The sequence below is a fragment of the Crocodylus porosus genome, unplaced genomic scaffold (genome assembly GCF_001723895.1).
Source record: "Crocodylus porosus isolate Cpor-Errol unplaced genomic scaffold, CroPor_comp1, whole genome shotgun sequence".
Taxonomy (NCBI): Eukaryota; Metazoa; Chordata; order Crocodylia; family Crocodylidae; genus Crocodylus; species Crocodylus porosus.
The window spans coordinates 108,376,194-108,390,067 of record NW_017728906.1 but is presented as its reverse complement, the minus strand read 5'-3'; the positions used below and the strand labels follow the sequence as shown (position 1 = coordinate 108,390,067).

Here is a 13,874-nt window from a genome sequence, read left to right as displayed (position 1 = left end):
CATACTTAATAGACTACAGTATAGTGTAAACATAACTTTTATATGCACTGGGAAACCAAAAAATTTGTGTGACTCACTTTATTGCGATATTCGCTTTATTGCGGTGGTCTGGAACCAAACCCGCAATATCTCCGAGGTATGCCTGTACTGACACTTTTAAAAAGTTATAGAATGTTACTACCCAAAATAAAATATGATAGTACATAATTATTACATATTTTAAAACAGTGGTGTGTCATATTTCCCACAATTGCTGAAAGCAATGTTAATTTATTTTTCTTTAAATAAATAAAATCCTTAGAGGTTCTGAGGCAGAAGGTACAGCACAGTGGCATCTTACAGACTAACTACTTCAGAGAGGTATGATCTTTCATGGGCAGCAATCTACTCCATCAGATGCTCAGAATGCTTTGGTAGAAAGAACATTTTTTATAAAAATGAAAGATACATGGGTAACCACCACTGCAGGTTTGTGAGGTCTAACTGAAGTTAATATCAACATTAAAATGGACTCTTAGTTAAGATTATTTTTACAAAAATAGAGGTGCACTACCATTAGAAGAAACAGTTATAATTCTGTGTTGCAATATGACTAAAATCAGTTTCAAAGTGTAAAAATTCCTCTCACAGCACAAAGACCATATAAAGCAAATAAAAATAATACTCTCTCACCCATGGGAGCATATAATATATATCACAATATACAAGTAATTACATCTGGGTCAATTATCATCAGTTTTTATATACTTTTCAATAAGGAGGCAATTTGGCATCCCATGAGGTTTTTATTTTTCAATCTTTTCCTCAATTGAAAGAACATATATCATTTGTTATAATAGATTGTTATTTAATTGTTTTCCATAGATGTCTGTGCATAATTAATAAAGGAATGAAATATGGTGCCTTCAGATGAAAATATTAATATTTTCTAGTTGTATACAAGCTATATGAAAAAATGTATCTAGTACTATGATAGAATTTTAAAAGTGAAGGAATATGGTTAGTGGTTAAAAAAAGAGGACTGGAAACTTAAGATGGGTCTTTGTCACTGAATTATTGGGGACCTATGGGCAAAATACTTAAGTTTTCCATGCCTCAGTTTCCCATCAGTGAGTGAAATGTTAGTGGCTAGGAGCTAAAAGTTATTTAGACATATATCTCCTATTTTAAACTAACCTCCCATCAAAGTCAATGGGAAATCAGTGGATATTTACATGCCTACTTCAACTTCAGCTACTTCCTAAATGTACTGTGTGGCTAAATTGCTATTTGGTTTAAGCCTCAGTTTCTTAAATAAAACACTAGTTAAATGTAAATGTCATCATCAACAAATATCAAAGTGGATATTTAACAAGTCCTGTTTTCTTCTAAGCATCTTTTGAATTCAAATCTTATAATGAGTCATAGAGTAAAGGATATTATTAATACAATATCAATATTGTGATAGGTATACAGCTACCCCTGCAGAGTATTTTACATTCTTATTGACATTTAATGTTTTTACTAGTCTTTAAACTCAAAAATTGACAGAACAGAAAGTATGTAAAAGACACATGTATCACCAAAATATAGACTGGCAAACTGTATCACATCATCAAATATATATTTTTAATACTAAGCCATTAATTGTTTACTCACTGTTATTGAAGAATGACGAATATCTAATGCATAACCACCATTTGCAGGATGGATATCTAATTTCCTAAGTTTGCTAAGAACCTCCTCTTTGATTCCAAGTTCATGAAGACCATGCATAACTTTTCCCTCCATCTTAAGAGTTTCTAAAATACTTATTATTAAAACAGAATGCACAGTTTTGCACGTAAGCATTTATGATGACATAAAGGAAAATAAAAAAATTGAAGCAGCAAAGGATATTTTCAATGATAAAAATATTGCAAAAGACACACTTTCCCCTGCAATGAACTAATTTGTTTTTAATATAGTTTCATCCTTTCATCCTTTTTAAACCTCTTTCCAAATAGCATTAAGGATATAACTTTAACTACATTTCCACATTCTTTTAGAGAACAGGAATAAGTCTAGTTGTCTGTCCAAGAAAATATATGGAAAAATCATAGCTTTATTATGGAAAAACATGCAAACGTCCATTTTTAATTTTAAAATGGAGTGCAGCATACATTGTTTTCCAGTCACTGTCAATATTTTTTTACTTTAGAAAAGCTATAAATACATATTAAATTCATTCACGTAGAAAAATCCATAAATCACGTTAAATAGTGATAATAAAAAATAAATAATACAATGGCTGCTTTGAAAAAATAGATTATATACTAATTCATAGGATTTTCAAGATCTTATGTTACTTCTAAGTACATCTTTATATAAACAAAAAAGAAATACTCTGTAGAAGCAGTCTGTGGGATTTAAGATGACACCATTGGATGACAGGATGATTGGTTACATTTAGAAACATTTAGAAAATCATTGTTGCAACCATGAAAACTGGAAATTTCATTTTAAGCAAGAAAGCAGAAGCAACTCCATAGAGGATGAGTGAATAATCACTTTAAAATCCCAAATTTCTTTAGAATTCTGTGGTAAGCTGGGGCAGCTTAACAAACAACCAGCCTTAACAACAGTATGTCTAACAGTAAGATGATTTGAAAGAAGCTTATGATGAAAAAAGCTTATTAGTTACCATATTTATTTGTCTACCATATGTATCTTTCCCCCCCAAAAATAGCTTTCAAAAACTGAGGTGTCTGAAGTTGGGAAGTTGATTTTCTGCCAAGAACAGAAGCATGGAGATGCTGTAAGGTAGCTGTTCTTTCTTTTCTTTCTCTTCCCTCCATATGGAGGGAAGGGCAGAGTCCAGCAGGGCAGATCCAGGAGGTGCAGTAGTGTAGTCACATCCAACTTTGATCCCTGCTTCAAAGTTTAAAGTTTAAGAACAACTGCCTAGCAGCAGCTGTGGCACTTCTATTTAGGCAGAGCTGAAGAAAACAATTGACTTAATAACTCAAGCCATTCAACAGGTCTTTTTTTTAATGGCCCTTATGTTCCACTAACTAAGCTGGAGCCTGGGGGGGGGTGCTGTCCCACAGTGCTCTAGAGCTGGCAGAGCCTCACTCAGGGCAGGCAGCGGCTCCTCCCCGAGGTGAGGCAAGGCAAAGCAAGGCAGGGATGGAGGCTGGCGCGGGGAGCTGGAGTGGGCTCTGCCAGCTCTGGGGAAGTGCTCCACCCCTGATGCGGGGGAGTGGAGCACTTCCCTGGAGCTGGTGGAGCCCGCGCCAGGCTCCTGCCCCAGGCTCTACTGGTGTGCGGCCTTGAAAAGGCTGTGCGTGACCACACTTCAGTCGTGCGTGGCCACGCATGCGCGCACCTTAGAGGGAACCTTGGTTAAAACTGTAGGTTTTATCTGAGCAGGAAAGGAAGGGCGAGTAAGCTGAAGATCAAGCTCTGTTCCTGGTCTATTCAACCACAACTTTGGAAAAATGTTTTTTTCCTTCATTCTTCTTTCCCAAAACTAATGTGTGTACTATTTGGTGCATGTGATGTGAGAGAAAATACAGTACTAAAACAATATAGAATTAATTATTCATGCTTTTAAATATTATTGAAAACTAATGTGATTCAAACTGTAATTCTTAGCAGACTGCCTTGATTTTCACATGCACTAATTAAAAAAATTACCAAGCATGTACATGTTTTCTCACATATCTCACAACTGCTCCCTGCAAATAACACACACAAGTTGTTTTGGGAAGGCAGAATGAAGAAAACAAGATTTTGACAGTCATGGCTGAATTCAGGCCACACAAGCAGGGACAAAGTCTACTTTTCATCATTCATTCTCTCCTTGCAAGCTCTATAGCTCAAACTAACTTTCAAAGCCTCTAGTAGTGAACTGGCAGCAGTATCCTTCTGATGCCCAGACAAAAGCTGCAACTACTTCAGCAGCAGATGTGACAAGGTTAAAGCTTAAGCTACAGAGCTTTCAAGGAGAGAGTGAGTGACACCAGATTCCACCCTCCTGCATGCAGCTGAAGCCAAGCACACTGTCAACCCTGGCATCCATTACAGCATTTCTATACCTTCATGCCAGCGCAAAAATCAGTTAAAATCATCCTCAGTTAAAACTCAGCCCCATAATGGAATGCCTAATTTTTGGGAAAAGGGTGTGAATGGTATGCAGGTACATACAGTAATTTCATTTTTCAGAAAACATCATTTTTGCCACCTCTTCTACATATGCATACAATATTTCTTACACTATAATTTCATTTCACATGGTAAGTTGTCCATATTATAAAAAAACATTTTCCAAAGGAAAATGATATTATATATCATCAGAGAATATTTGCATAACAAAGGCAAACCAAAAGTACACCAGCATTTTAAATCTTTACTGGACTTATTTAAATTTGTGTTCCACTGTGAGCAAAAGTTAACTCATTATGCAAAAATCTGGAAACTAAAGAATAAATTCAGTAATTAAGTTCTTACCTAAATGGATCATGAAAATCCAGGTCAATATGAAGACCGTTTAGAAGTAAACGTGCTTCTCCAGGCTGAATACCAAGTGTTTCATGGAAATGCTTGAAACACAAAGGGAAAAACCACTAGTTTACTTAGGTGCAAGTCAACAGCAGTGTGATCATCATAGAGGACATTCCGGTTTTCTGCTCCTTTGTCCTTTATTGATACAAAACTCGATGCCTCTATGTGTCCGGTTTCATATCAATAGAGGGCAGAGCACTACCAGACTGCTCTCTATGATGACCACCCTAGTCAACAGTAAACAATCAGTCATGTATTTAGAACTTGAAATAAATCCTACTGTAACAATTTGCTATGTGTTTATTTATATCTAACCCACTGACTTTCTGAAAAATCTGGCAGGAAAGTTCCAGGCAATGTTCTTTCATAATCAGGACTTAATATATTAGTAATATATTAATGCCTAATATAAACAAAAGCTATAGAAATCAGGCAAATTCAAACCAAAGACATATTCTTAATATTTGCCAGTAGAAAATTCATAATACTCAGCAAATGAAGGAAAGTACCACTCAAACTTTGAAAAACTATCCATCCATGCAAGTTTCATGCAACAATAGCTAAACCAAAAAAATTCTATATTGTGCTATATACTAATGAATTGTTAGCAAAGAGTAAAGTATAAATACTGAAAACATATTCCTAAGACAACTGTCATTTCATTAAATGCAACATTTAAGAGACATTGTCAAATATAAAATTCCACTTCTGTATAAAGATATTTCCTCTATATCTTATACTGTAGATAACAAATGAAACTGTGAAAATTGTAAGAAATTTAATTAAAAAATATTTTCCTGTATATTTCCCATGCGTTTCCTTTGAGCATTTAATAGCACCTGTCTTCTGCTAATGGCCTATGGTACTTCCTGTTTCACAAACCATAGATGACTCTACAATTGCATTATTTGGAGGAAGCACATATGTATACTCTCCAAATAAATTATTCAAGAACTTCTCTGAATTTGCACTGGTGTGGATTTATTTTTCAGGAACAGTGAGCAGAGACAGGTATGTAGAAGAGCTACAAGATAGTTAACCTCCAAATCAATGCATGGGATAAGGCAGTACTGATTGTCTGAAAGGGCAGCAAGGAGACCCCCACCTATCAGTTTCAGACCTCTACCCAGAACTTAAAAGAGATTTCTTCCTATCACTGGAGGCATACAACTCACCTACAAGGCTTTCTATATGATGTTGGAAGAAGCTTGGTCAGAAAGAAAAATCATATCCCACAGTTTACTGGGAGGGGAGAGGAACCAGAGAGCAACCAGAAGGCATAACAGCAAATGAGTGAGACAATTAGAGTAGAAAAAGGCTGACAGATACCAGAAGAATGAGAAATAAGAGAAGGTATACTTTAAAAACCATCCTGCCAGATCATTGAAGCAGTAGAAAAAGTAAAGGGGAATACATCTTATTCCTTAGTCTCCTTACAGTTGTTGGGAATCTTGCATTGATGGGAAATATAACAGGATTCTCTCTCATAGTTCACAATCTACACCTAAGAAATGCCAGAACTAGATCCTGCATGAGGGATGTAGGATGCAGTATTATGTTTAGATCAGGGATGTTAAACTCATTTGTCCCCCACAAGCTACATCTTAATTATGGGTCTTTTAACAGGCCAGATCTGAACTCCAGGGCTTCTTATGGGCTAGATTCAGACCACAAGCAGTAACAACATCATTAAGCCCTGGGGCAAGGCTCTGGAATGTTAACAGGGTGTTAACACAGTTCCCACTCACCTTTTACCTTGTTGCTGATTTTAGTTATCAACAGCAACATTAAAGTTACTATTTAAATGTTCTGACGTTTACACTTCCTTGAGTTACCTGGCTGGAGGAAGTTCAATTCTATTTTTGACTACTGTATTACTGCTTGCTGCAAAAATCACCAAGGACCTCCAAAGAAGAGGGATTTTTATGTGCCCGCAAGTTTATCCCTTTGCTTAGATGAAGAAATAGGATAGCCTTATTTGTAAGATATTCAGGACTCATAGTAGAGATGATATCTTTTATTAGACCAACAAGATTTTAGCAAAATTTTGTTTATTTTGTAAGGCTACACTGTTTTTCAGTGATGTAACTAGCTACTACTTCCTTCACGGAAATTTTTCTAGTAGCCACCTGAAACAAACTTTTGAGGCGTACACATCTAAGAAATAAGAATATGCAACAATATCAAAGAGGTTAAAACTTCATTATACACTGCTAAAAGATTTCTTCTGAATGTTCTCAAAATAGGCATTCAATTAGTTTTCCCATTTATCTTTTCCCACTAGGGGAAACACCTTGCTGGACTTGGTGTTAGCTACAGGGGATGACCTGGTGCAAAATCTTCAGGTACAAGGTAACCTAGGGGATAGTAACCATCGATTGACTGAATTCACGATCCAGCGAAGGGTGGGTAAACTAACCAGCAGGGCTGAAGTCCTAGACTTCAGAAATGCTAACTTCAGTGTGCTCAGGAGATTAGTTAGTGAGGCATTTAAGCTCAAGAGCATTGGCAAAATGGGGGTCCATGAAGGGTGGTCATTCCTCGAGGGAGTGATCCTACAGGCGTAGACAATCTCATTGCACATAAAAGGGGCCAAGAAGTCCTCTTGGCTGAACAGGAAGTCCAGGAAAGCCTAAAAGCAAAGAAAGGCTGTGGAAACAGGAGGTACCAAGGAGGAGTATACCTCCCAGGCTTGCACCTGTAGGAAGTCAGTTAGGAAGGCCAAAGCAGGATTAGAACTTAGGCTGGCAACAAAAATTAAGGAGGAGAAAAAGTCCTTCAGGTATATAGGGAGTAAAAGGAAGGTGCGGAGTAGCATAGGACCCCTACAAGACAAACTCGGGCAATTGGTGACAGAGAGGGTACAAAGCTGTGCTCTTCAATGAGTTCTTTGCGTCTGTATTCCTAGACACAGACCAAGACAAATCTCTCAACTGGATCATAGAGAGACGCAGGAGGGACACCGGCCCACCAACTGTTAGCACAGAATTAGTGAAGGGGCGCTTGGAGGGGCTGGATGTATTCAAATTAGCGGGCATGGATGAACGTCATCCAAAGGTGCTGAACGAATTGGCCAATGTCATAGCAGAGTCACTGGCATGGCTGTTCGAGCATTCGTAGTGCTCCGGTCAGGTCCCAGAGGACTGGAAAGGGGCCAATGCGGTCCCTGTTTTCAAGAAGGGGAGGAGGAAGGAACCAGGAAACTATAGGACAGTTAGTCTCACCTCCATCCTTGGGAAAACTCTGGAAAAAATCATTACGTATTACATTTGTGGGAGCCCAGCAAGGGAAATAATGCTGAAAGGAAATCAGCATGGATTCAGGTAGACCAGCAGGAATCAGCAGGTAAATCCTGCCTGACTAACCTTGTTTCTTTTTACGACCAGGACACAAAAATTCTTAGACGCAGGAACCGAGGTAGATGTCATCTACCTAGACTTTAAGAAGGCCTTTGATCCAGTATCTCATTCTGTTCTTGTAAATAAACTGACAGGCTGTAATGCAGATGATTACTTGGTCAAGTGGGTGGCAAACTGGCTTAGGGGTCGCACCCAGATAGTGGTGATGGATGGGTCAATATCAACCTGGAAAGATGTGGGCAGTGGAGTCCCACAAGTTTCAGTCCTTGGACCAGTGCTATTCAGTGTCTTCATCAGTGACTTGGACGAGGGTGTGAAGAGCACCCTGTCCAAGTTTGCAGATGATACCAAATTATGGGGCAAAGGGTTAACACAGCAGAGGGTAGGGAACAGATCCAGGAGAATCTGAACAGGTTAGAAAAATGGGAATAATGAAACAGGATTCAGTTCAACAAAGACAAGTGCAAAGTGCTGCACCTGGGCAAAAAGAACCACCAGCACACTTAAAGGCTGAAGATGATCTTCTCAGCAACACAGCAGCAGAAAGGGATCTTGGAGTCATAGCTGACTCCAAGATGAACATGAGTTGTCAATGTGACAAAGTGATTAACAAGGTTAACCATACTGTATCATGCGTTAGCAGATGCATGATGAACAGGTCCAGGGGGGTGATACTTCCCCTCTATGCAGCACTGGTCAGACTGCAGTTGGAGTACTGCATCCAGTTTTGGGCACCGCACTTCAAGAGGCCTACAGGCAAGGCCCAACATGGAGAGACTGAGGGACCTAGACCTCTTCAGCCTTTGCAAGAGAAGGCTGAGAAATGATCTTGTGGCTGCCTATAAATTCAGCAGGCAAGGGCAGCAGGGAATAGGAGATGTTCTATTTACTAGGGCACTCCCTGGAGTAACTAGGAACAATGGCCACAAGTTGATGGAGAACAGATTTAGGTTGGTCATTAGAAAGAACTTCTTCACAGTAAAGGTTGCCAGAATCTGGAATGGGCTTCCAAGGGAGGAGGTGCTCTCCCCTACCTTTGGGGTCTTGAAGAGGAGACTGGACAAGCACCGAGCTGGGGTTGTCTGACCCCAGAGCTGTTTCCTCCTCAAGGCAGGGGGTTGGACTTGATGACCTACTGAGGTCCCTTCCAACCCTAACATCTATGAATTATTTTAAAGCACTACAAAACCACAGCAGCACTGCTAGTTAAATGGAATAAGCATGCACCTTCCTATTTTAACCTTATTCCAAATGCCAGGTAAAAAGTGACTAATCTTTTAAACTACAAGAACTTAAGTTCATGCACGTATGAAAATCATAAGTATTGCTGTAAGTGGAAAGGTAAAACAACCTCCAGTAAGAAAATTAGAGGAAGATAAGATAGTACTCAAATTTTCCTGAACTTCTTTGTACAGAAAGAATCTTCATTTGCACAGAAAGAACCCTCATTTACTATTCTCAGGAGCTATCAGGCAGGGCATCTATATAAGAATGGAGATGTGGACAAGAATTTGCTTTGATCACATTAACAAACAAATTGTCCTTTCAGCAGGAGAGGGAAGAAGATCTCAACATCTCCAGAAAGACTTTTTTCCTCAGAAGAGTGATTCCCATGTTCTGGAAGTTAGAGGCCAAAACTGCAAAACCCTGTGTTGCACAAAAATGCAGAAATGAGGGATAAGGACCATTCCACAGGACAAAAGAATGAAGAGCCACATGCTACCAGTGCCTCTCAAACTGAAGGGGTGTAAAGAAAAGACTCAGAGTCTATACCAGTGACATCCAAACAAATTTCTCAGGCACTTAATTCTGAATGGATGTTTCTGATGAAGTACTGCATGCTGATGAAACCAAAGTTTTAGCCAACAGGTCTTAATTAGCAATAGAGAAGCAGCAGATAAATCTTAAATGGTAACCAAATCTAAGTCCACACAATACTAGATAAAAGACCTGACACAGGACTCGTAGCCCTCAAGCACAGAGAATTCCAGATTTGCACCATGTCTGTGGCCCCTGTGCAATCTCTGATATTACTGGAATTGAAAGACTCTAATGAGCTGGCAACAACTGGTAAGAGTATACATATTCCTGTATCAGTAAAGTTTGGCAGCAGCTTGCAGAATTATCACAGAGCTCTTCAGGAGAAAACCAAGCAAATGGAACAGAACTGTAGTACTGAATGTTGCTGATATTCTTACCAATAGTGGATTTCTTATTGAAAAGCATAGTTCTGAATTCTACAGGCTTAGGGACACAATTAGGTGCTAATATTGCTAACTGTGAAGGAAAAGACTGTAACTGGCTGATCCAAAGTAAGCAAAGTTTAACACTAACGGCCTTATTACATCTGAGGCTATGAGCCACACAAATCTTGATTAATGTTAATGGCAGCTTAGACTCTGGAGTAGTCACGCCCTTAGTTTAGAAACCTTCTCTGACTGTCCCCCACCATCACTGTTGTGACTTTCCAACAGAGGCCTGGAGAGCAGTGGCATGAATAGGAGCTGTAGCTGCGAGTTGCTACTATGGCTAGGTACAGACATTCAAAAAGCCTGAGTCAGAATAGATCTAAGTTATGTGGTTTTCTGTAAGCAGCTTAATTTAGATCAATAGTGAACAGAATACACATTCATCTTTGGTGTGAGGGGCAAGGGGATCCAAATCTTAAACCAGGCTCCATCATTTTTAAACCAGTTTGTGTGTGCTGAAATTCTGTTCTGTTTACGGGTATAGAGTGGGTTTCGATCACTTATACCAGAAAAAGTGTAATGTGTGTACCTGGCTTAGAGGGCAGGTATGCCAGAACAGGCTTCTATCCATACTCTATGGTTAAAGGGCATGACAGATTGAGATACTGGAGGACTTGAACTCGGGCGGCACATTTTGGGGAGTGGCCACACCTTAATTTAACAGGAGCTGGGCAGTGCGGTTCAGAGATAATCCTGCCCTGGAGCAATGCAACTTTGAGGCACATAATGAGTAGTTAAAACCACTTTAAGGTGTTAACATATGGACAATCCAGGGGTTAAGAGCTCCAGGAGCTCCCCCAAATGACCATGCCACGAGGCCTTAAATAAAACTATAAACACAAGAACAGAGATACAGATAACAGCCACTAGGTAAGGAAACTGGGTCTCAAAGGTTTCCAAATCCTCAGATGTTGTGGAAGAAAGAACTGGATGGGACAGAAGGTGATGTTCATTATATAATTTTCACAATACATACATAGTTCTGCAAGGGGGTATTAATTTCGTCCCAATATTCACTACTTTCTAAAGCAGTCCTGCTCTGATGCACATTCTTTCAACATCCAAAACTGAGGTTGATACTGACAGTAATGTAGGCATTGCTACTTAAACAGTTAGCAAATTATTGTATTGAGTCATGAGCTGTGTTTAACTTTTTTTGTCTTATTCACCTACAGCAATCCTTACTACAGACTCTTTTTACTGCTGAATGTAATTTTGACTACATCTAATCATCATATGCCTTTCAACCTTTAATACTTTTTAGTCATTTCCTTCCATTACCTTTTCAACTTCCATTATATTAGAAGGAAATCATTCAGTTATGCACAGCAGGAGATCATATCTTTCCTGCTGCTAGATGGATGTATTGTAGCTCAAGAACTTGCATGGCAATTTATAATGCCATAACAGTGATGTTTAGAGAAGTGGCCCAACTTTTATTCACGCAGAAAAGTTTGTTTTTTTATAATGATTTTAATAATGATAACAAATTTATTGTTCCTTTTTATTTCAGAAGTAGGATTTGTTACTGGAGGACCTATTTTTATTTTCTGTCTGTTTTTCCATAACTAAAACTATATAAAGAGCTGGAAAACCTTGTCACACATAAAAGGAACAAGAGGGATTTTGCTGCCCACCACCATATGAAACAAGGGCAATCTGATCTAGATACAAGACAGTTTACTAGGGGTGCACCAATAGAGACTTTTTAGGCCAATATCAATCACCAATTTTTAAGCCATATTAGCCAATAACAATATGATTGTCAATATGCGGCCCGGCAGCATGAAGACCAGTGTCCGACTGGTAAGTCTGTTGCGAAGGAAGGGATAAGCAGGGAGGAAAGGGGAATGGGGGGCAGACTGAGGCCCCCAAGGTGAGGAAGGGAGTGGCCCTGGGGCAGATGCTGACCAGTTGGGATGGGGTGGGGTGCAGGATAGAGCTACAGCTCATCTAGGGGACCTTCAGGTGGTGGGGAGGAGCGTCTCCCACTGTTGCATGCACCACGGGAAGGCATAGGGGGCATATGCCCCCGTCCCCCCAGATCTATACACAGGGTGGGGCAGGCTTCTGCTGCAGGCTGGGGTTGGGGGTGGTGCTGGGTTCTTCCTGGCAAGAGGGGTGGGCTAGGCTGCACTCAAGTCAGGTGGCAGTGGCACTGGGAGGGGGGCTATGGCAAATTTTGGGGTGGCTGTAGCCCCCTCCATAACCTGTCTACCAGCGCCACTGCCGCCTGCCCTGAGCACAGCACAGCCCAGCTCCCCCATGCTGGGAAGAACCCATCGCCTGCCCCTGCTCCAGCGCTAGCCCCACTCCCTCCCTCACTGCAGGGGCCTTGTCTGCCCCCCCAATGCCCCTTCCTTCCCCCACACCCCTTCCCCAACAACTGACTTACCAGCCAGACACTGCTCTCCACACTGCCGGGCTGCACTCTTGGCCACCTGCATACTGCACTGCAGCTCCATGCATGCATGTGACATTTAACATTATAAGCCACATCAGTTGAAAAAAAACAATTCCCAGTAATGTCAATTTTCCTTTTACCAGTACTGATATGATATGGGACCAATGTATCGGTGCACCTCTACAATTTACATAAACAATCATCTTCTGGGTAGATTGTATGAGATAGGATAATCATTCTGTGTTTGAGTTTGATGCTAGCTTCCTATTATATGTCTTGAAGTGCAGAAAGCATTTCAAGACGCCTTTGAAGTACAAGCCATGAAGATGTATGTGCCCTTTGGAGAGTTCCAAAAATGGAAGAAATGTTCCAAAATATTACCTATTGGAATGAGGCACTACTCATCAGCACTTTGCTTCTTCTTACATGTATGTTGTGTGGATTGTGACACGGAAGCCTGGGTCCTTCAGCAATTCTACAGTGCTCCTTTCTCCCCACAAGCAACAACAGGAGTAGGATGAAGAACAGGACAGGCTGTTTAGTAGACCATCTCCCACAGCTCCACCTCTGCTCTCCCAGATTGCCCACACTGCCCAAAACTAGAGACCTCCTCATCCCTGCTGCCAGGAGACTAGAGATCCTCACCATAGTTGTGGGACCCTTGTCCCCTCACTGGGAAATCAGATACACCCACAACCTGCTGCAGCCTCAAGATCTTACCCTCCCAACCCTGCTCTTGGAGCTTGGAACCCAGCTCTTCAGTGTCCAGTATCCCCACACCTTTCTGCTTCTGGTCTCCTGGTTCTGGCATGGAGGGGGACAATCCATATAACTGGAGACAGCAGCAGGAGAGCATGCAGCTGCAAAGATTTTGACTCCAACCACAGGGCACAACTACTGTATATGTTTCCAGTAACTGAAGTGCTATGCTTTTGAAACATTTTAAAGTCCACTGCACTAATACATATTTGAAATGCTATTGAAAAAATATTTGCCTGCAAGTTCATAAGGTATCATTCTCTCTGGGACATCTGGTAACAAATGTGACCAAGATGAAATCAGAAAAGAAGTTTTAAAGCTATGATCTGGAACACCATCTGAAGTTCACTACTGAAATGTACCAAAAAGTTCTGCAAGGGTCATCTTCAAAATGGCTTGAAAGAAACTCCATTTTTTTTTTATTGTTCATCTTTCCTAAGAAGTCATTCCTTCCTATTTTTAGGGCAGAAAAGTGAAATGATATGGAAGTTACAAACAACAACTACAACAACAACATAATGAAATTGTGGCTAACCATATATGTCAAACAAAGTGTTACTGTAATTAGGAGCTGATTAA

At 40.2% G+C, this 13,874-nt stretch overlaps 1 protein-coding gene across 1 annotated transcript in view; it reads right to left on the bottom strand.

The window, feature by feature from the left end:
• UGGT2 (UDP-glucose glycoprotein glucosyltransferase 2) overlaps positions 1-13,874 on the bottom strand; it is a 227,763-nt gene that overhangs the window by 141,243 nt on the left and 72,646 nt on the right. Inside the window, exons 11-12 of the mRNA XM_019528498.1 lie at positions 4,471-4,562; positions 1,639-1,789 (exon numbers count right to left, since the gene is read on the bottom strand). Coding sequence (XP_019384043.1) covers positions 1,639-1,789; positions 4,471-4,562 — 243 coding nt within the window. The remainder of the gene's footprint in view (positions 1-1,638; positions 1,790-4,470; positions 4,563-13,874) is intronic.